Below are 23,745 nucleotides of genomic sequence, written 5' to 3'. Positions count from 1 at the left end.
GAACCGATCGGCCACACCAGCTGGCACTGATATTCGTTATTAGGTTATGACATGTTCGATTTGCGTGCCATCATTGGTGATGGTGTGGCACGGACGAATATCGAAATTCTGCATGACCCGCTGAAGTGTCACAACATCGATGCTGTCGATGGCCTCCTGAATGGCTGTTTTCAACTCAGCACTTGGTTTTGGGGTTATTGCTGTACTCATTGTCTTTAATACAGGCCCACAAAAAGAGTCCCATGTGTTCAGGTCAAGAGAATACAGCGGCCAATCGATGCCTGTGCCAGTGGCATCTGGGCCCTCCAGAGCCAGTATACGGTCCCTAAAATGCTCCTCCAGGACATCAAACACTCTCCTGCTTCGAACGGGTCTAGCTACGTATTGCTTAAACCACATCTTGTCGAAATCAGGGTCACTTTGGATTATGGGGATGAAGTAATCTTCCAAAACCTTCAAGTAGCATTCGGTAGTCACCGTGCCATAAACGAATATGGCACCGATTATTCCGAGACAGGACATTGCACTACACACAGTCACCCGTTGAGGTTAAAGAGACATCTCGATCGCGGCATACAGATTCTCAATCATCCAAATGCGCCAGTCTTGCTTATTGACGAACCCATCCGAATGAAAGTGAGCCATGTCGCTAAACCAAACCATGCATAAGCATACTAATTCCCATCATGCCTCGCGGTCAACCGTGTAGTCTGAACAAGCTAACTCAAACCTTTCACAAGTTAAGACGATTTTGTTTCATATACTTCAATAATTGTCATCCTGTAGGATAAATCTCAATGAAAAAGAAGTTATTTGTGTTGGTAATTTCGATGTTGACTCGGGAACGCACTGAAGCGATATACCTTTGATTACGTATATCATGTGGATTAGTGATAATATTGGAAGGAAAAAGGAAGGAACGTTGGGCTTTAACGTCCTGTCGACATCGCGATCATTACAGATGCAAGCGATGATGGTGCCAAGGAAGGGGAAAGAAATCGAAAGTGCCTTTTCAACGGAAACATCCCGGCATTTCCCTAAAGGTATGTAGGGTAATCACGCTAAATTTAAGTCTGGATAGCCGCATGCGGGTTAACAGCCGTCGTCTCGAATGCGAGTCCAGTGTGCTAACCACTGCGCCACCCTCGCTCGCTTGCAAAACTGGCGTTCTCGTAGTCATTCCGCTAGTAAAGACATTTTCTACAAGAATTTTTTAATCGATAATAGTTGTACTGATATTCAGTTACGTCTCGCCAAATATGCACCCACTGCAAGCATCTCAACCCGGCACTTTTAATACAGAATTGGAAAGCTCAGCACTTGATGAAATGTAAAAAAGCAGCAACCCTTCCTCGCAATAGGAGATAGATAAATTATTCTGTTCTAGAGCCAAACTTCTCTAAACCGTCCCTATTTCCGAGAAGAAATACGTCTGCATTTTCGTGTCTTTAACATTTTTAGCACCTATTTAATTTTTTAAATTTTTGTAAGTTTCAAAATTTAAATTTTATAAATCAATTTATTCCTAAACACAAAGACACGTATTTCAGATTGTTATATACCTGATGTCACCTGTTATGAAATAAGCCTTGGTAGCTGCGCAGTTTCCTTGGACCACCACCTGAAAGTTCTGTTGTAGAATTTGTTCTTAAAATGAATTTTAAGTGTGTAAATCTTTAATTACGTCCTCAAGAACCTAACTATTAGTGTTTGAACACAGTTTGTTAGTACGCACATTTGCGTAGGTTCGTAGTTAGCTGTGCAGAAGTAAAACTACATCCAGATTAGAGGAAGTGATCATAATTAGTTTCAACCGCAATTAAGAAGAAAACAAAGTCACAGGACGGTTCCTACACAGGTAGTCAAAACTATTATTCCACTATGAGATTTTCGCTATGCAGCGGAGTGTGCGCTGATATGAAACTTACTGGCAGATTAAAACAGTGTGCCCGACCCAGACACAAACTCGGGAACTTTGCCTTTCGCGGGCAAGTGCTGTACCATCTGAGCTACCGAAGCACGACTCACGCCCGGTACTCACCGCAATACTTCTGCCAGTATTTCGTCTCCTACATTCCAAACTTTACAGAACTTCTCCTGCGAACCATGCTGAACTAGCACTCCTGAAAGAAATGATACTGCGGACACATGGCTTAGCCACAGCCGCGGGGATGTTTCCAGAATGAGATCTTCACTCTGCAGCGGAGTGTGCCTGATATCAAACTTCCTGGCAGATTAAAACTGTGTGCCCGACCCACACTCGAACTCGGGAACTTTGCCTTTCGCGGGAAAGTGCTCTACCATCTGAACTATCGAAGCACGACTGACGCCCGATACTCACCGCTTTACTTCTGCCAGTATCTGGTCTCCTACATTCCAAACTTTACAGAAGCTCTCCTGCGAACCATGCAGAATTAGCACTCCTGAAAGACAGGATACTGCAGAGACATGGCTTAGCCACAGCCTCGGGGATGTTTCCAGAATGAGATTTTCACTCTGCAGCGGAGTGTGCGCTGATATGAAACTTCCTGGCAGATTAAAACTGTGTGCCCGACCCAGACTTGCACTCGGGAACTTTGCCTTTCGCGGGCAAGTGCTCTACCATCTGAGCTACCGAAGCACGACTCACGCCCGGTACTCACCGCTTTACTTCTGCCAGTATTTCGTCTCCTACATTCCAAACTTTACAGAACTTCTCCTGCGAACCATGCTGAACTAGCACTCCTGAAAGAAATGATACTGCGGACACATGGCTTAGCCACAGCCGCGGGGATGTTTCCAGAATGAGATCTTTACTCTGCAGCGGAGTGTGCGCTGATATCAAACTTCCTGGCAGATTAAAACTGTGTGCCCGACCCACACTCGAACTCGGGAACTTTGCCTTTCGCAGGCAAGTGCTCTGCCATCTGAGCTACCGAAGCACGACTGACGCCCGGTACTCACCGCTTTACTTCTGCCAGTATCTCGTCTCCTACCTTCCAAACATTACAGAAGCGCTCCAGCGAACCATGCAGATCTAGCACTCCTGAAAGAAAGGATACTGCAGACACATGGCTTAGCCACAGCACCGGGGATGTTTCCAGAATGAGAATTTCACTCTGCAGTGGAGTGTGCGCTGATATGAAACTTCCTGGCAGATTAAAACTGTGTGCCCAACCCAGACTTGAACTCGGGAACTTTGGCTTTCGCGGGCAAGTGCTCTACCATCTGAGCTACCGAAGTACGACTGACGCCCGGTACTCACCGCTTTACTTCTGCCAGTATATCGTCTCCTACCTTCCAAACTTTACAGAAGCTCTCCTGCGAACCATGCAGAACTAGCACTCCTGAAAGAAAGGATACTGCGGAGACAAGGCTTAGCCACAGCCTCGGGGATGTTTCCAGATTGAGATTTTCACTCTGCAGCGGAGTGTGCGCTGATATGAAACTTCCTGGCAGATTAAAACTGTGTGCCCAACACAGACATGAACTCGGGAACTTTGATTTCGCGGGGCAAGTGCTCTGCCATCTGAGCTACCGAAGCACGACTGACGCCCGGTACCCACCACTTTACTTCTGCCAGTATCTCGTCTCCTACATTCCAAACTTTACAGAAGCTATCTTGTGAACCATGCAGAGCTAGCACTCCTGAAAGAAAGGATACTGCAGACACATGGCTTAGCCACAGCCTCGGGGATGTTTCCAGAATGAGATTTTCACTCTGCAGCGGACTGTGTGCTGATATGAAACTTCCTGGCATATTAAAACTGTGTGCCTGACCGAGACTCGAATTCGGGAACTTTCCCTTTCGCGGGCAAGTGCGCTACCATCTGAGCTACCGAAGCATAACCGACACCCGGTACTCACCGCTTTACTTCTGCCAGTATCTCGTCTCCTACCTTCCAAACTTTACAGAAGCTCTCCTGCGAACCATGCAGAACTAGCACTCCTGAAAGAAAGGATACTACAGAGACATGGCTCAGCCACAACCTCGGGGATGTTTCCAGAACGAGATTTTCACTCTGCAGCGAAGTGTGCGCTGATATGAAACTTCCTGGCAGATTAAAACTGTGTGCCCGACCGAGACTCGAACTCGGGAACTTTGCCATTCGCGGGCAAGTGCTTTACCTTCTGAGCTACCGATACACGATTGACACCCAGTACTCACCGCTTTACTTCTGCCAGTATCTCATCTCCTAAGTTCCAAACTTCACAGAAGCTCTCCTGCGAACCATGCAGAATTAGCACTCCTGAAAGAAATGATACTGCGGACACATGGCTTAGCCACAGCCTCGGGGATGTTTCTAGAATGAGATTTTCACTCCGCAGCGGAGTGTGCGCTGATATGAATCTTCGTGGCAGATTAAAACTGTGTGCCCGACCGAGACTTGAACTCGGGAACTTTGCCATTCGCGGGCAAGTGCTCTACCATCTGAACTATCGAAGCACGACTGACGCCCGATACTCACCGCTTTACTTCTGCCAGTATCTGATCTCCTACATTCCAAACTTTACAGAAGCTCTCCTGCGAACCATGCAGAATTAGCACTCCTGAAAGACAGGATACTGCGGACACATGGCTTAGCCACAGCCCCGGGGATGTTTCCAGAATGTGAATTTCACTCTGCAGCGGAGTGTGCGCTGATATGAAACTTCCTGGCAGATGAAAACTGTGTGCCCGACCCAGACTTGAACTCGGGAACTTTGCCTTTCGCGGGCAAGTGCTCTACCATCTGAGCTACCGAAGCACGACTGACGCCCGGTACTCACCGCTTTACTTCTGCCAGTATCTCGTCTCCTACATTCCAAACTTTACAAAAGCTCTCCTGGGAACCATACAGAACTAGCACTCCTGAAAGAAATGATACTGCGGACACATGGCTTAGCCACAGCCGCGGGGATGTTTCCAGAATGAGATTTTCACTCTGCAGCGGAGTGTGCGCTAATATCAAACTTCCTGGCAGATTAAAACTGTGTGCCAACCCACACTCGAACTCGGGAACTTTGCCTTTCGCGAGAAAGTGCTCTACCATCTGAACTATCGAAGCATGACTGACGCCCGATATTCACCGCTTTACTTCTGCCAGTATCTCGTCTCCTACATTCCAAACTTTACAGAAGCTCTCCTGCGAACCATGCAGAACTAGCACTCCTGAAAGAAAGGATACTGCGGATTTAAGGCTTAGCCACAGCCTCGGGGATGTTTCCAGATTGAGATTTTCACTCTGCAGCGGAGTGTGCGCTGATATGAAACTTCCTGGCAGATTAAAACTGTGTGCCCGACACAGACTTGAACTCGGGAACTTTGATTTCGCGGGCAAGTGCTCTGCCATCTGAGCTACCGAAGCACGACTGACGCCAGGTACTCACCACTTTACTTCTGTCAGTATCTCGTCTCCTACATTCCAAACTTTACAGAAGCTCTCTTGTGAACCATGCAGAGCTAGCACTCCTGAAAGAAAGGATACTGCAGACACATGGCTTAGCCACAGCCTCGGGGATGTTTCCAGAATGAGATTTTCACTCTGCAGCGGAGTGTGCACTGATATGAAACTTCCTTTCATATTAAAACTGTGTGCCTGACCGAGACTCGAATTCGGGAACTTTGCCTTTCGCGGGCAAGTGCGCTACCATCTGAGCTACCGAAGCACGACCGACACCCGGTACTCACCGCTTTACTTCTGCCAGTATCTCGTCTCCTACCTTCCAAAAATCACAGAAGCTCTCCTGCGAACCATGCAGAACTAGCACTCCTGAAGGAAAGGATACTGTGGAGACATGGCTTAGCCACAGCCTCGGGGATGTTTCCTGAATGAGATTTTCGCTCTGCAGTGGAGTGTGCGCTGATATGAAACTTCCTGGCAGATTGAAACTGTGTGCCCGACCGAGACTCCGCCGCAGAGTGAAAATCTCATTCTGGAAACATCCCCGGGGCTGTGGCTTAGCCATGTGTCCGCAGTATCCTTTCTATCAGGAGTGCTAGTTCTGCATGGTTCGCAGGAGAGCTTCTGTAAAGTTTGGAAGGTAGGAGACGAGATACTGGCAGAAGTAAAGCTGTGAGTACCGGGCGTGCGTCGTGCTTCGGTAGCTCAGATGGGAGAGCACTTGCCCGCGAAAGGCAAAAGTCCCGAGTTCGAGTCTCGGTCGGGCACACAGTTTTAATCTGCCAGGAAATTTCATTATTCCACGAAATCATAATACTGATTTTGGTGTCTGTTTCTCACGAATATAAAATTTGTTCTCTTATCTTGAGATAACCGAACGCAGAGGCAACACATATGTATCCCGAGGCTGAACTAAAGTACAAGACTGATGTTGTACCACACGAAGACTAGGAGCACAATGAAAAGTATAGAATGAACAGACTGATTGAAATTACGCCGGGTTTGGCCTTATAAAGTCTCGCTCCAGGATATCATTCAATTTTTTAAATTTGTAATAGTTTATAAACTCCATAGGAATAAATTTTTGCCTTTCTTTGGCTGACAAGATTGTTATTATATTTTGTTTATATATTATTTGGTATGCGCGGCAGCTAATAAAGGAAGTAGCACTGACCTGTGTCTATGCAACGCTAATCCCAAGTTAAGAACATGGAATCCATTCCGGAATGTTAAAATTTAATTATTGAATATGTAGCACTTTTATTTAGGTTCTTGCGCTCATCAATATAAGTGTCAATGAATTTGGAAAAAATTATCCAATGGAAAGTATGTCAAAACATCCCGGAAATTTACTGTGGTTTGGCTGTAATTGGCACTGAATGTTTGAACCATGTGAAATCTTTAATCAACAATACCTTCTGAACTATTTAAGTTTGGTTTAAGGTAAACATGGTGCTGATAAGTGGAAAAGCAGCTCTTCAATTTGAAAGAGGTCTTTACTTCCGAATTCTCCTATTAACTCATCAGATTTTCCCTATTTCCCGATGTACGAAATTTTATAAGCGCAATAATTGTTTATTACCATCACTTCTGAAAAAACTAATTAGCTCGTCGCAACCAGAACAACAAGCTTAATGACCTGACTAACAAATTCTTATGGAGGGAATTTCTTCCTAACATTTCGAGCAGTTGCATACTATGCGCTTGATGCAGGAAATTTAGAATCAGAATTTTGAAAAGAACGTTAGCATAAATTTCATATATACCGTAATACATGAAGCAGGGGTGCATACAAAGTAAGACAGTGGGAACCAATCGGTTCTGTCACATGGTCCTGCAGATCCCTCCTTAGATGCACCGATTTCAGTTAGTGCCAATATGATCACAACGTCTTCCCTCCTATTTACGCATAGCTTCGTAAATAACAGAATCATGCATTTATAAAATAACTGATATTCCTACTTCCATATCACTCCTGTATTTTTATTCCTGGGCCTAGTTACGTCTTTAGTAGCCATCTAGCTGAGTTATTTATTTTTTTTTTTTTTTTTGCTCTAAGCTTCATTTACATTCAGTTAGAAGCGCTATAAAATACCGGAAAATTAGTGACTACACCTCTGAAATTAGTTCATTACAAAATATTGCACTTCCGTTACAAAGAATGTATTGGCTCTAATTACTCGAATTTTCTCCTCGTGGTCAACACACGAGATATATGTGGGAGGAAGTAATATGTTGTCCGACTCCTCCTGAAAAGTGCTTTCCCAAAATTTCAATAGTAAATCTCTACGAGATGCGCAACGTCTCTCTTGTAACATCTGCCAATGGAGGTTATTTAGCATCTCCGTAAGATTCTCTCGCTAGCTAAACTATCCCGTGACAAAAAGCGCCGCTCTTCGTTGGATCTACTCAATTTCCTCTATCAGTTCTACCTGATATTCATCCCAGATAGGTGAACAATACTCAGGAATCGGGCGAACAAGCGCCTTCTAAGCCACTTCTTTCGTGGATGAGTTACATTTCCTTAAGATTCTTCCGTTGAATCTGAGTCTTCTGTCTCCTTTTCCCACTATCTGTTTTATATGGTCATTCACTCTGGATAGTTATACCTAGTTATTTTACGGCAGACGGTGTCTCCAGACTTTTGCCATCAATAGTGTAGCTGTACAGTAGTGTATTTCTTTTCCTATGCATGCACAATATGTTACACTTGTTTACGTTCAGGGTCAACTGACAGAGTCTGCACCATTCACCAAATCTCTGCAGGTCGTTCTGCAAATTCTTACTATCTTCTGGCGTTGATACTTTGGTATAAACAACTGCATCATCTTCGAATAGCCTTAAAAAGCATCCGACGCTTTCCACTATATCATTTATATATATTGTGAATTTCAACGGTCCTATCATACTTCCCTGGGACTCCGGATATTACCTTTACATCTGTCGATTTAGTTCCGTTAAGAGCGACATGTTGAGTTCTGCCTGGAAGAAAGTCTTGAATCCAATCGCAGGTCTGCTCCGATACTCCGTAAGCTCGTATTCTTTTCATTAAACGGCAATGTGGAACGGTGTCAAAAGTGCTTACTGAAATCAAGGAACACGGCATCAGCCTGAGCGGCGTTGTCCACTGCGCTGTGGGTCTCATGGAGGAACAGAGCGAGCTGAGTTTCGCAGGATCTCTGTTTGCGGAATACATGTTGATTTTTATAGAGGAGCTGTTCATCTTCCAAAAACGTCATAATTCTTTAGCATAAAACATGCTCCATAATTGTACAACAGATTGATGTCAACGATAAAGGTCTATAATTTTGTGGATCTTTCTAACGGCCTTTCTTGAAAACGGGAACGACTTGTGCTTTTTTCTAGTAGTTAGGTACATTTCGTTGCTCAAGCGATGTACGACAAATTACTGTTAGAAGGGGAGCAAGTTCTTTCGTATAACCCTTACAGAATCTTATAGGTATCTCATCTGGTCCTTAAGTCTTTCAATTACTAAGCGATTGTAGCTGCTTCTCATTTCCGTGATCGGTTATCACAATATCTGCCATTTCGACATTCGCACGACGATTGAAAGGAGAGACAATGTTACGATCTTCCGCGGTGAAACAACTTCGGAAGACAGAATTCAGTATTTCGGCTATCTCTCTGTTGTCTTCCGTTTCGGTGCCGGTGTGGTCGCTGGGAGAATGAATACATGATTTTTGACCCACTAACTGATTTTACATCCGACCAAAATCGGTCAGGGTTTTTACTCAGGTCGGTTGGCAATGTCTTACATTCGAAATCATTGAATGCTTCTCTCATTGCTCTCCTTGCGCTCTTTTTCGCTTCCTTCAACTTTTGTTTGACAGCTAGGTTTTTACTTCTCTTGAATCTGAGATGAAGTGCTCTTTGTTTACGTAGCGCTTTTCTAACACTGCTATTATACCATGGTGGATCTTTCCAATTCCTTAAAACATTACTCGCAAACATATTTGTCTAGGGCACATTGAAAGATGCCTTCGAATTTTTTCATTTGTTCTCCACATCTTTGTCCTCATCATGGAATATTTGATGCTGACTGCTGAGATATTCTGAACTTTGTATCTTGTCACCACTGCTGAGCAAATATATCTTCCTACCTTTCTTAACATTCCTCGTAGATCGAGCCGGCCGGTGTGGTCGAGCGGTTTTAGGCGCTACAGTCTGGAGCCGCGAGACCGCTACGGTTCAGGTTCGAATCCTGCCTCGGGCATGGATGCCTGTGATGTCCTTAGGTTAGTTAGGTTTACATGGTTCTAAGTTCTAGGGGACTGATGACCTCAGAAGTTAAGTCCTATAGGGCTCAGAGCCATTTCAACCATTTTTTTGTAGCGGGTAGAACCGCTCGGGCCCCCCGGCCGGCTTCACTAACCTACTCTTACGATAAACATTCCAGTCTGAACTTAGGATTACTGTTCTCAATACTATCTGTGCATTATAATCTTCAATAAGCGATACTAATTCTGGGACCTGTCCTTGGATACTACTGCAGTTTACTAAAATCATATAAATATTTTATATCTCTGATCTGCCACGACAAAGATACTCTGAGGTAGCTGTGGCTGATTTAACAGGCAAATTGTGTTTGCTCCCAAACGAGGGGTCTTCTAACCTAACAAACTCAATGTGCACGCCACACGTCCTCCTCAACCCTAGTAGTCGCTTCCTGTGTGTAGTGCACGCCTAAGCTATTAAGGGGAAACCTACAATTCTGCACCCTATAGCGGATGTCAAGAAATTCGCACCCGATACCGTCGCAGTGCCGTCTGAGTCTGTGGTTTAGACCTTCGACTCTGCTCCAAACCAGAGGACCGCCAGAAACCCTGGGTACGATGCTGCAATTAGACAGCCGGCCGGTGTGGCCGAGCGGTTCTAGGCGCTTCTGTCCGGAACCGCGGGACCGCTATGGCCGCAGGTTCGTATCCTGCCTCGGGCATGGATGTGTGTGATGTCCTTAGGTTAGTTAGGTTTAAGTAGTTCTAGGTTCTAGGGGACTGATGACCTCAGATGTTAAGTCCCATAGTGCTCAGAGCCATTTTTTTACAAATAGACAGCTTAGCCAGCACACCGTGTACGTTGCTAGTTACCTTCCCCAAATCAGCCAGCCGCCGAAAGGATCCGAGGATGACCTGAGAACCCAAGCGGCTGGCGCCATTCGAGCCGACATGTGCGAGTACATGTAGCTGATTACACACAGTGTGCTCGATAGCCGCCAGCACGGCCTTTTCGACATCACGGATGACACCTCCCGGCAAACATACCGAATGCACGCTGCAATTCATTCACGCCATGCCTGCTGTCTCCCTGAGAAGCTCCATCACCGACCTAAAATTGGAGCTCCAAACGATTAGCATACACACCCTCTGAACTTGTCCGTTCTGAGCAGGAAACTCGACCGTTGGCCCAACAGGAGAGGCATCCCGTGCTGGCTCAGAGTTATCATGAACACTGGGAAGCACCTCGCACCTCTTCCTAAGGCGTAGGGAGCCAGTCGCACGGCCTGCTCCGTTTTTCGCCTTCCGCCCAGTGACACACGATCCCACCAACTGTCTGCCACCCACTCTGGAGTGAGGACGGACCGGTCAGATGTTGCGTATGGGAAGCCGCAGTGACGTCCAGGCCACAAGGGGGTTCCAGCGACACCAAAGGTGTCGCAGGTCTCGTCACTGTCGCCCAGACGTCATCGCAACTATGAGCATTTATCTAGAAGCTTGTCGACGGCAGCCAATACAGCTTCCAGGTGTTTACGGACAGCAACCAACGCTCCTTGTGTCTGCTCACAACAAGCACAGTCCCTTCTCACATCGTACTTTGTATAAAATAGATATAAGGTCTGAAATAGCGATACTGAGTTTGAAAATATATCAAAGGAGGATAAAGTAAGTTGGTGTGCAGATTTGTCACTGAACTCTGAGACCGCAAGCTGTTAAACGGAAATAATGTTCTTTACAAGGAAAACGTACGACAGGAAGCCGCGCTACACAAGGATGTTCATAAGACTCACGCCAAAACAAAAACTATGAATAATTTTCTAACCACTAGCCTGCACAGTAAAATACACACGTACAGTTCACTTCTTTGCAGAAGCACGTGAACGAAAACGAAAACTAAGTTGATTTACGGTTTATCACACAAGTGCTGCTACTGCTCTGCTGCGCGTCCTCTCGGCTCGGCGGCTGCCTCTACAGTTAAGTAATGAGACTTCTGTACATTTCGGTATTACTGTCTTCCAGATGCGGCCCATTGGCACAACCAAGCGCAGGCGACGCTTTTAGACACACTGCGCCAGCAGCGGCTTATGGGGCACGCCAAGAACGTCATCATGTTCCTGGGTGACGGCATGTCCATCCCCACTATGACTGCGGCGAGGATCCTGCTGGGACAGCGCTCCAACACCACAGGGGAGCAGGCACAGCTCAGCTTCGAGAAGTTCCCCTACACCGGACTATCAAAGGTGAGCGGGGCCAAGTAACGGAGCGCTGTCAGTTACCACTCGATTCATCTCGGTAGTAGATTGCGTGATGAAGATCACTTGCTGTTGTGCCAAATCACATGTGAATTTTCTGATAACGGACTCTGGCAACGGTTAAGAAACAGATGGTTTTTTTACACGGTTTTTCATAAATTACCCTCTTTTGTTTAATCGCGTCCACAGTCTATAGAAAATGACTGCAATTCCTGATAGAATTATTTTGTACTTATTATACAAATATTACCTTCAACGTTCATGGGCGCATAGTGTTTCCACCTCATGTCATATGAAGATCGTCCAGTATTGTCGAACACGATCGTTGTGCTCGTCGAGGAGTTTTGGTGTGGTCAAATATTATGCTGGATGGGCACAGCGGACGCATTGCTCCACGTTATAGTGACACCATATTCCTTTGCCTTGTGCTGCTTTCCAGGAGTGAATTCGGCCCTGATTTCATTTTCATGGAAGACAGTGCGCGACGGCATCAAACAGCGCAGGTGGAGCAAATTGACTGGTCTGCTATCTCCCGACCGATCCCATCGAGCACCTGTGGTATGCATAGGGGAAGGTACCGCGGTACGTCTACTTGCATCAGTGACCATACAGCAGCTGTGAACCGCGTTAGTGAAGAAATGGTCAGCCCTGCCACAACAACGGCTTACCAACCTTGCGGCCAGCGTGGGAGCACGTTCCAGAGAACTGCTGCGTAGACTGGGACGAATGTTATTGTTGTTGTGGTCTTCAGTCCTGAGACTGGTTTGATGCAGCTCACCATGCTACCCCATCCTGTGCAAGCTTCTTCATCTCCCAGTACTTACTGCAACCCACATCCCTCTGAATCTGCTTGGTGTATTCATCTCTTGGTCACCCTCTACGATATTTACCCTCTATCCTGCCCTACAATGCTAAATTTGTGATCCCTTGATGCCTCAGAATATGTCCTACTAACCGGTCCCTTCTTTTTGTCAAGTTGTGCCACATACTCCTCTTCTCCCCAATTCTATTCAATACTTCATCATTAGTTATGTGATCTACCCACCTAATCTTCAGCATTCTTCTGTAGCACCACATTTCGAAAGCTTCTATTCTCTTCTTGTCCAAACTACTTATCGTCCATGTTTCACATCCATACAAGGCTACACTCCATACAAATACTTTCAGAAACGAATTCCTGACACTTAAATCTATACTCGATGTTAACACATTTCTCTTCTTCAGAAACGCTTTCCTTGCCATTGCCAGTCTACATTTTATATCCTCTCTACGTCGACCATCATCAGTTATTTTGCTCCCCAAATAGCAAAACTCCTTTACTACTTTAAGTGTCTCATTTCCTAATCTAATTCCCTCATCATCACCCGACTTAATTCGACTACATTCCATTATCTTCGTTTTGCTTTTGTTGATGTTCATCTTATATCCTCCTTTCAAGACACTGTCCATTCCGATCAACTGCTCTTCCAAGTCCTTTGCTGTCTCTGATAGAATTACAATGTCATCGGCGAACCTCAAAGTTTTTATTTCTTCTCCATGGATTTTAATACCTACTTCGAAATTTTCTTTTGTTTCCTTTACTGCTTGCTCAATATACAGATTGAATAACATCGGGGAGAGGCTACAACCCTGTCTCACTCCCTTCCCTACCACTGCTTCCCTTTCATGCCCCTCAACTCTTATAACTGCCATCTGGTTTCTGTAAAAATTGTAAATAGCCTTTCGCTTCCTGTATTTTACCCCTGCCACCTTTAGAATTTGAAAGAGAGTATTCCAGTCAACATTGTCAAAAGCTTTCTCTAAGTCTACAAATGCTAGAAACGTAGGTTTACCTTTCCTTAATCTTTCTTCTAATATAAGTCGTAGGGTCAGTATTGGCTCACGTGTTCCAATATTTCTACGGAATCCAAACTGTTCTTTCCCGAGGTCGGCTTCTACCAGTTTTTCCATTCGTCTCTAAAGAATTCGCGTTAGTATTTTGCAGCTGTGACTTATTAAACTGATAGTTCGGTAATTTTCACATTTGTCAGCACCTGATTTCTTTGGGATTGGAATTATTATACTCTTCTTGAAGTCTGAGGGTATTTCCCCTGTCTCATACATCTTGCTCACCAGATGGTAGAGTTTTGTCAGGACTGGCTCTCCCAAGGCCATCAGTAGTTCTAATGGAATGTTGTCTACTCCCGGGGCCTTGTTTCGACTCAGGTCTTTCAGTGCTCTGTCAAACTCTTCACGCAGTATCATATCTCCCATTTCATCTTCATCTACATCCTCTTCCATTTCCATAATATTGTCATCAAGTACATCGCCCCTGTATAGACCCTCTATATACTCCTTCCATCTTTTTGCTTTCCCTTCCTCGCTTGGAACTGGGTTTCCATCTGAGCTCTTGATATTCATAGAAGTGGTTCTCTTTTCCCCAAAGGTCTCTTTAATTTTCCAGTAGGCAGTATCTGTTTTACCCCTTGTGAGATAAGCCTCTACATCCTTACATTTGTCCTCTAGCCATCCCTGCTTGGCCATTTTGCACTTTCTGTCGATCTCATTTTTGAGACGTCTGTATTTCCTTTCGCCTGCCTCATATACTGCATTTTTATATTTTCCCCTTTCGTCAATTAAGTTCAATATTTCTTCTGTTACCCAAGGAGTTCTACTAGCCTTCGTCTTTTTACCTACTTGATCCTCTGCTGCCTTCACTACTTCATCCCTCAGAGCTACCCATTCTTCTTCTACTGTACTTCTTTCCACCATTCCTGTCAATTGTTCCCTTATGCTCTCCGTAAAACTCTGTTCAACCTCTGGTTTAGTCAGTTTATCCAGGTCCCATTTTCTTAAATTCCCACCTTTTTGCAGTTTCTTCAGTTTTAATATATCTGGGACGAAATTAAATGTAAATAATCCAAAGATTAAATCAAATCACTGAGGATTGTGATAACGAAGGGGACAACCATAGTTCCAGTGAGACTCTCACAAGATGCGACTCTAAATGATTGCTGAGAAAAATAAATATACGTGTGCAAGGGATTAACCAGGATTAACAGTGCTACAGGTTGCTCACAAGTGTTCTGTATACCTTGCCAAAACGAAATGCGACTGAAGCTAACCCAAAAATGACGAGACAGGTTTGTTAAGAGACTGAGAAAATGATGACCATCGGATAAACGATACGGTGTAGAAGAAGATAGACAGTAACTTTGGATAAATAAGAGTGTATACATTATCATATGGGGCACATAAATGGCAAGAAGATTTGAAAAATCTGTACAGTGAGAAACAGCAGTTCAGAATTTTGATATAGCAGAGGAGGACACTGTAGCGAAATAAATAGGTGCTGCACTATTTCACAATAGGAAAATGAAACTAATAATAATCGTTAAGTCTCGCGTTGGACGTAATACAGAGGTTGGACATAAATATAGAAACACGGCGACAAGATAACAGAACGCAACATGTCATTCTCAATGGAGAGAAGTCTTCCGAAGTAAGGGTGATTTCAGGTGTGCCGCTGGGGAGTGTCGTAGGACCGTTGCTATATATATATGACCCTGTGGGTAACATCGGATGTTCACTGAGGCTATTTGCGGATGATGCTGTAGTATATCGAGAGGTTGTAACAATGGAAAATTGTACTGAAATGCACGAGGATCTGCAACGAATTGACGCATGGTGCAGGGAGTGGCAATTAAATCTCAGTGTAAACAAGTGTAATGTGCTGCGAATACATAGAAAGACAGATATTTTATCATTTAGCTACAATATAGCAGGTCAGCAACTGGAAGCAGTTAATTCCATAAATTATCTGGCAGTAGGCATTAGGAATGTTTTAAAATGGAATGACCATAAAAAATTAATCGTCAGTAAAGCAGATGCCAAACTGAGATTCATTGGAAGAATCCTAAGGAAATTCAATCCGAAAGCAAAGGAAATAGGTTACAGTACATTTGTTCGCACAGTGCTTGAGTACTGCTCACCGGTGTGGGATCCGTACCAGATAGGGTTGATCGAAGAGATAGAGAAGATCCAACGTAGAGCAGCGCGCTTCGTTAAAGGATCATTTACTAATCGCGAAAGCGTTACGGAGATGATAGATAAACTCCAGTGGAAGACTCTGCAAGGGAGACGCTCAGTAGCTCGGTACGAGCTTTTGTTGAAGTTTCGAGAACATACCTTCACCTAGGACTCAAGCAGTATATTGCTCCCTCCTACGTATACCTCGCAAAGAGACCATGAGGATAAAATCAGAGAGATTAGAGCCGACACAGAGGCATACCGACAATCTTTCTTTCCACGATCAATACGAGACTGGAATAAAAGGGAAAACCTATAGAGGTACTCAAGGTACCCTCCGCCACACACCGTCAGGTGGCTTGCGGAGTATGGATGTAGATGTAGATGTAGACAAGAGCATGCATGAACATAAATTCAGATGCTAGCCAGTGCTGCCATTCGCACTGTTGTATTTCACCATGAACGGCACCTGTACATCGTTCTCAACATGTTGCAAGTGTTACTCGTGGTCATAACTGTGTTCTGTGTAGTTGTGAGTGCATTATGTCGGTGCGAAGTGAATTCGAACGTGAGAAAATTGCTGGTGCTCGTGTGATGGGTACTTCCTTAACCAAAGTATCCGAGGTTCTAAGTGCTTCAAGAGGCATAGACAAGAAAAACGGGGAATCATCACGCTCTAAGTCACAATGCCGATGGAAGTGTGTGTTATGTGACTGTGAGGCACTGTCAGTGATGAGGATTGAGACTAGAAATGAGAGTTCGACACGTGAAAACATTAGTGCTGAACTTACGTCTGTCAGCACAAAGTACAATACGAATCGAGCTGCATAAAGAAGAAATTGCAGAGCGAGTTTGAATTCCGGAACCACTCATCAGTGATGCACGTAACATGAGAACTTGGTGCCGGAGCCCTAAAATCTGGACTGTGGAGCAATGGAAGAAAGTGATTTGATCAGATGCGTCTTGTTTCACACTGTTTAAAACTTCTGATGGAGTTTGCGACCCAAGAGTGAAATATGGCGAGACTTCGGTGACGGTCTGGGCAGCCATATCGTGATAATCCATAGGCGCCAAGGTTACTCTGCAAGGTCGTATTACTGCCAAAGATTATTTGAACATATAGGCTAATCCGGCCCATTCAGTGGTGGAATATTTGTCCCCGAATGGTGATGCTGTGTTTGAAGACGACAGAACACCTGTTCGCACAGCTTTTGCCGTCCGCAGTTGGTTTTGTAAGAATGAGGATGAATAGGTCGCATCTTCCCTGACCACCATGGTCACCTGATCGCAACATTATTCAGCCTTTGTTGTCTTCTTTGGACAGCAGGCTGCGTGATGGCTGATCACCTCTTCATCGTTACGGGTACTTGTGACTATTTTACAGATATCCTAGAAAACCATTGAGGACCTGCATTTATCCATTCCGCGACGACTGGAAGCTATTTTGAATCCCAACAGTTTTCCTACACCATATTAGGCAAAGTAATGTGTTGTGCTTTTGGTATTTCCAAATTTTTACCACCATCTTAATTCGATCTGAAACTAACTAAGTCTTCGAACTAGGGAGCACATTTGTCAAAGAGTTTTAATCGTTAACGTAGATGCGATGAGATAAGGACGAATGGCGAAGCAGTATTTGCAGTCAAAGATTTTTCCTTTTGATGAAGTAAATGCAGAGAATTGTATGGGGAAAAATGTAGGAAATATTTGCTGATGGTATGTTAATACCAAGAGTGGCTGAAAAATGGAAAATAAAAGTCTTGTCTGTCCCGAATAAGGTGGAAAGTCATCATTAATTAGTAAACACAGCTTGGGAAGACTTTCTCATTTGTTAACATCTATGATTAATTCTCTTCCTCCTGAATTTAGAGCCCCATCTCTAATCTGAAAACGGACTTTCGCGATAGCTGAAGATCCTCTCTGAAAAGAGTAACGTTATCGGTGATTGTTATGATAAGGGCAGTTAGCGTTATTTCAAAGTTTCCTGGGTGATTAAAATTTTGTGCCGAACTGAGACTCGAATCAGGAGCCTTTACCTGAGGCGGCAAAGTGCTCTACCGACTGAGCCATTCACGCGCGATGCACGATTCACCCACACACGTTTGCTTGCACCAGTACCTTACCCATAACCTTCCAAACTTCGGATAAGTTTTCCTGCATAGCTTGCAAGATGAGCACTCTTGGTACAAACATGAGGTTATACTGTAGCATGGCGAACAGTTTATCTACATTTACATGGATACTCTCCGTATCAAACGTAAGTGACTGGCAGAGGCTTCATCGAACCACCATCATAATCTCTATTATTCCACTCGCGAAGAGCGCACGGAAAAACTGAGAACATACGGCCGCAAAAAACGGCTTTATTTCAATATTGTCCGTCCCAAATCCTGTCTCATGTCCGTAATATTCTTTACCCTATTTCTCGATAGTAAAAACGCGCAGTCCTTCTCTCAGTTTTCTCGATGTGCTCCGTTATCCCTATATGGAAACGATCCCAGACTGCGCAGCCGTGCATACTGTAGTCAGTCTCTTCAGTAGATCTGTTGCATCTTCTAAGTGTTCTGCCCCAATAAAACGCAGTCTTCGGTTCGCCTTCCCCACAACATTTTAAATCGTTCGTAATTGTAAATCCCATATATTTAGTTGACTAAGGCCTTTAGATTAGATTGATTTGTCGCATAACTGAAGTTTAATAGATTCCTTTTAGCACTCATGTGGATGACCTCACACTTTTCATTATTTAGGGTCAACTGGCAATTTTCATAGCTTACCGATATATATTCTAAATCGTTTGATCTTCTAATGACTTTTCAAGGCGATAAACGACAGCACCGTCTGCAAACAACCTAAGACTACAGCTCAGATTTTCTCCTAAACCGTTTATATAGACACGAAGCAGCAGAGGATCTATAGCACTACCTTGGGAAACAATAGAAATCACTTACGTTTCACTCGATGACTTTCCATCAATTGCTACGAACTGTGACCTATCTGACGGGAAACCTCGAATCCAGTCACATAACTGAGACGATATTCATTAAGCAACAATCCGAGTACAAGCCACTTGTAAGGTACGGTGTTAAAAGAACTCTAGAAATGGAAACATACGGAATCAGTTCGAAATCCATTGTCGACAGCACCCAACACTTAGTGCGAGTAATGGCCGAGCGGTTCTAGGCGCTTCAGTCCGGAGCCACGCTGCTGCCACGGACGCAGGTTCGAATCCTGCCTCGGGCATGGATGCGTGTGATGTCCTTAGGTTAGTTAGGTTTAAGTAGTTCTAAGTCTAGGGGACTGATAACCTCAGTGCTCAGAGCCATTTGAACCATTTTTAGTGTGAGTAAAGGGCTAGTTTTATTTCACAAGCATGATGTTTTCTAAATCCGTTTTGACTGTGTGTCAATAGAGCGTTCTCTACGAGGTAATTGACAATGTACAGACACAATGTATTTTCCATAATCCTGCTGCATGTCGACGTTAACGAAATGTGTAATTTAGTGGATTACTCCTATTGGCTTTCTTGAATATTGGTGTGGCATGTTTAACTTTCCAGTCTTTGGGTCAGCGACTTACGTAGAGCGAGCGGTTGTATATGATTGTTAAGTATTTAGTCTTGCTACAACAGATCTGTGTTTACTAACCCCTGTGTCCGTTTTGATGCTAGTTATTAGCTCAGGATTATTTGTTGCAAAGAGGACACGTGTGTTTTCACAACGGTTTACTAGAATGCGTTTAGCAAAATCTCGTAAGAAGTTTTATGTGTACCTCCAGATTTGAATATGTATTTTCGGCAACATATCGAGGGTAAAATTAAATCAACCCAATTATAATTGTACGAATCAGGTACTTGTTTGTAATTAGACCAATTGTTTGAAATTAGACTAATGTTTTGTTTGAGTCCTTCAGAAATTGTATCATCTGAGTTTGGGAGGTCAATAGAAGGACCCTAATATTATTTTGTTCCGGTTGCCAAGAATGACCTCACCCATACCAACTCACAGGAACAATATACTTCAATTTTGCTACAAGATAAACTACTTCTAACAGCAACAAACAGGCCACCGCCAACTGTATGTAGCCTATCCTCTCTGTACACCGTTAGGTTCGTCGAAACATTTCAGCTCAACCTATCTCCGGCTTTAGCCAGCTTTCAGTGCATATAACGATTTGAGAAGCAGTGCTTTTTGTTGGTGCTTGGAGCTCTGGTGCTGTCCCAACACAGTTACGACACTTTACAGTTGTTGTACCGAGGATTCCTAGATATATGTTCTTCCTGAGTTCGACCTGCACTCTGTGAGAATGAAGCCCTATCTGTGTTTCCCAGACGCACTTTAACCTACAAAACCGTTCGGTCCACGCAACACAGCCCCCGCTACCCGTGGGTTGCCTCAGTACAAGAGGTTCGCAATCGGTTCCGTCGATTATGCTTCAAATGGCGAGCTGTGCTTTCATCTCACAAAGAAGACTGGCAGCCGTTATAACTTCTGATAGCAGCTCGAAAGCAGAGAGAATCTCTTCCGACCCCAAGTGACACACATCATTCGTACCGACGTGAGCCACCCCCTGCATCCTGTGTTCTTCGTTGCACACGGAAGGAACCGTTATGGTGTGACTCCACCCGGTGTGCACACGGAGTGCGTTCCTCCTTTCCTTGGCAGTCGTGTCCTTAAGGGGCAACGTAACGCTTGAACTACCAATAATTCCACCCCTTGTGACTGTCCGGATCTTTCACTGTTCTGCTTGCAAACCCTGCAAGAGGTAAATGATAGTCTGTATGCATCTGTACAAACTCTAATTTTCCTTACTTGTCCATTACCGTCCTTAAATGAGACAAACGTTGGAGAACTGGAATCGTTCTTCAGTCTGTCGTTAATGCAAGGTCACTAAATCTCCCCGTTAGTGTTTCGGTGAAAGATTGTCTTCTTTCCTCCATGAACTGGAGTTTAAACATACGGTGCACTTCAGTAATAATACTGTGTTGATCGAAAGGATCGGCAAAAAAAAAAAAAACCGAGCAGCATTCCTGTGAATTTCTATTATGTGTTGCTTCATTCTGACTTTACGTGGGGCTACAGGTGTTCTAAATCGCCCCAGAGTTTTCCCTGTGGCTGATCGCACTCACTCCGTCCATTTCACGTCATTTTGCAGGATCTGAAAGTGCATTCCTGGATGTCCAATTCCTAAAGCATGTAATCTCGAAACCGTGACGACTGTGACAGGAACAAAGTTGCTGCTTATCGTAAAGATCTTGCAATTGCGAAGTCGTAGGCTATTTAAATTAAATTCTTTATTCCTTATGAAATGCAAATGTTAATGTAGCTGAATTGAATAATTTCATTTAGAAAAATAGATCTATGTATTTTAATTAATAATCGCATACAGTTAAGTTAAAATATTGTGTAGATATGCGAGATGACTTACTGATAAACAGAAAAATTTTGTACATTGATAATACTGTTCAATGTCTAGAACAGTGTTTCTAGACCATTACCCTGACTGCAAACAGACATTAGCTAGTACCCTCCTCCCCCCACTCCCCACTCGCCAATCTTTGCTCTCCTCCACCACCTTATCACCAAGTTCAGCACCTAACTAAGATGCAGAATGAAAGACTTTTCTTGAAGCACTTTTCTTTTCAAAATGATTAAAGATGAATGATATTTAGTTTATTTGTGTGTGTGTGTGTGTGTGTGTGTGTGTGTGTGTGTGTGTGTGTGAATCGGTTAGAATGAAGGAATTCGAGGTGCATCACAAGTGCTGCCCACAACTCCTCAGAAAAGAAAGCTAACTAACCACAGTGAGGGTACACAGTTGTTACAAAACATGCTTCCCCTGCATAACTCCTCTCCATTGTGGCACTTACTTGACCTGCACTCCGCAGCCCCATTTACAATCCAACAAGTTCAGATGTGTGCACTGTACTTACTGTTCATAAATCACTGCAATTCTGTACTCCTTACTTCTGAACTGGCAGAAATAGGATAACTTCAGGCTTTTAATGCTTTGTGGCTCACCGCTCTAACAGTAATAATAACAATAACAAAACTGTGTACATGGCTGTAGTAGCCCTTATGTACTTACTGCTGTGTTTTGCTGTCAATTAATTCATTTATCTGTTTCGAAGCGAGTAATAAGGATATTTCTGCATTGCTGCAAGGTATCATCTACAGCTTGGACAAGTAATTTTCTTGAGATATTTAACATTTATTACGTACATGTCTCACTTTTATCATCAGCGGTGTACGGGACAAAGGACAACACACTTGCGTAGCGGGTGGACTACGTAAGGAACTCCTACGTCCATCGCATTGATCCTACTAACTGAGAAAAAGTAATTATAGATAACGTATATAACCAATATTAGAGTCTTACAAAACTATGATGACTAATTATCTTTTGTAGATTATTTAGTTTCTGGACTGATACAATCGAATCGTTTAGTTTTTACTCCCCAGAAGAAGTTATTTTACCTCTGAGGGCGTAATTACTTCCAGGTTTGAAACCACTGCTCTGCAAATATAAAAGTTTTCATATTCTGTTTCATTTTTAGAATTTCTTACAAAGTATTGTTGTATTCTGAATACTCATATTTTCTTGCAATTAGTAATTAGATAAAAGGAAGTTAATGTTTTGACAAAATTAGGATTCAGTATTTCTTAAATACTATTTCCATTTGAAAATAAATAAATAATTTGAATAAAAAGTTACAACGGCCGATAATCAGACCAGTTACCTTACGGTTACTTATACTTGCATGCTACACACTTTATTAAATGTGGCTTTAGGTAACAAGCTATATGTATTTTTCAAGACTTAAATTTCGATTTTAAAATTATTCACCTTCGTTCCATTGACCGTTTAATTGACAGTGTAAGAAAAACACTTTCAGCACTTGTGAACAGTGTCACAGTGAGGATTACGAATTTAGGAAGTTATAGATTTCAGTAACTACACAACATATTGAATGAATATCGGCGGCAAATACAAAGCTAAACATATAAAACATGGCCACATTGCATTAAAACAGGTATATTCAGTCTCATAGTGGTAGCAAAGTTGTTATTGTCTTTCTGATTACTAATCAAAATCCATCACACTAATGTGATAGAAGCTGATAAGGCTCAGTTGCCTATTTTTACTTAGCACCAACTAAATCCTTCATCCAGTCAACAAAGATTTCTTTATTCTTCTTGAGAACTAAAAAGTTACTCAACACAATAAATGCCTTAATGAAATCCGAGTTTCTCAAATATGCCACATAAGACTCCACCGATTCCTGTTAGGTCAACAACCACCTTGTTGCCCGTACGTTCATGAACGAGATTTATATACTTCTGTGAAGTACTCGAAATGATAACCTGTCTTTTTGACGCACTTCACAAAACACACATCTATTAGGAATATTGTTGTCGAAGATACTCGGTTCTCAGCTACCAGAGAAATTGCCAATACACACTAAATGCTTGTACTTAACAGAGCAGGAAAATTTTGAAATCTTTTTCGTTTTGGTATTGCGTCGTATTGTTAGGACACTAATGTCGGGGCACCGCCCTTGTAATCCAATAGGTATGGAGAAAATCTTAGGGGGCAGAGCAGTCTTTAATTAATATCCGTGACTCAGATCCTAATACTGTATACGAATGTTTCTTCTGCTTGTCCACATTAACTTACATTTTTTATCCACAATTACAGCAAGATGTTGTCCATCGTACCGAACTGACAGTCTGCCCCACGAACGACACGAAATTCAATTGACATATAGATCCTTATCACGTATCTGTATGTCTTTTATTCTCCAAGAGAATCTGTCCGTTTCCCAACAGATGCTTCTTTATCACTTTGGACAATTCTTCCCAAAAAAATTTCCTCTGGTCCACCCCCCCC

General features: G+C 43.4%; 1 protein-coding gene across 1 annotated transcript in view; it reads left to right on the top strand.

Moving 5' to 3' along the window:
• Positions 1 to 11,667: 11,667 nt before the first annotated feature.
• Positions 11,668 to 23,745, top strand: part of LOC126474472 (membrane-bound alkaline phosphatase-like) — a 75,890-nt gene continuing 63,812 nt past the window's right edge. Inside the window, exon 1 of the mRNA XM_050101945.1 lies at positions 11,668 to 11,838. Coding sequence (XP_049957902.1) covers positions 11,683 to 11,838 — 156 coding nt within the window. The 5' untranslated portion in view covers positions 11,668 to 11,682. The remainder of the gene's footprint in view (positions 11,839 to 23,745) is intronic.

The sequence above is a fragment of the Schistocerca serialis genome, chromosome 4 (genome assembly GCF_023864345.2).
Source record: "Schistocerca serialis cubense isolate TAMUIC-IGC-003099 chromosome 4, iqSchSeri2.2, whole genome shotgun sequence".
Lineage (NCBI taxonomy): Eukaryota > Metazoa > Arthropoda > Insecta > Orthoptera > Acrididae > Schistocerca > Schistocerca serialis.
Note: the sequence above shows the minus strand (reverse complement) of the source record. Positions and strands in the feature narration are given on the sequence as shown.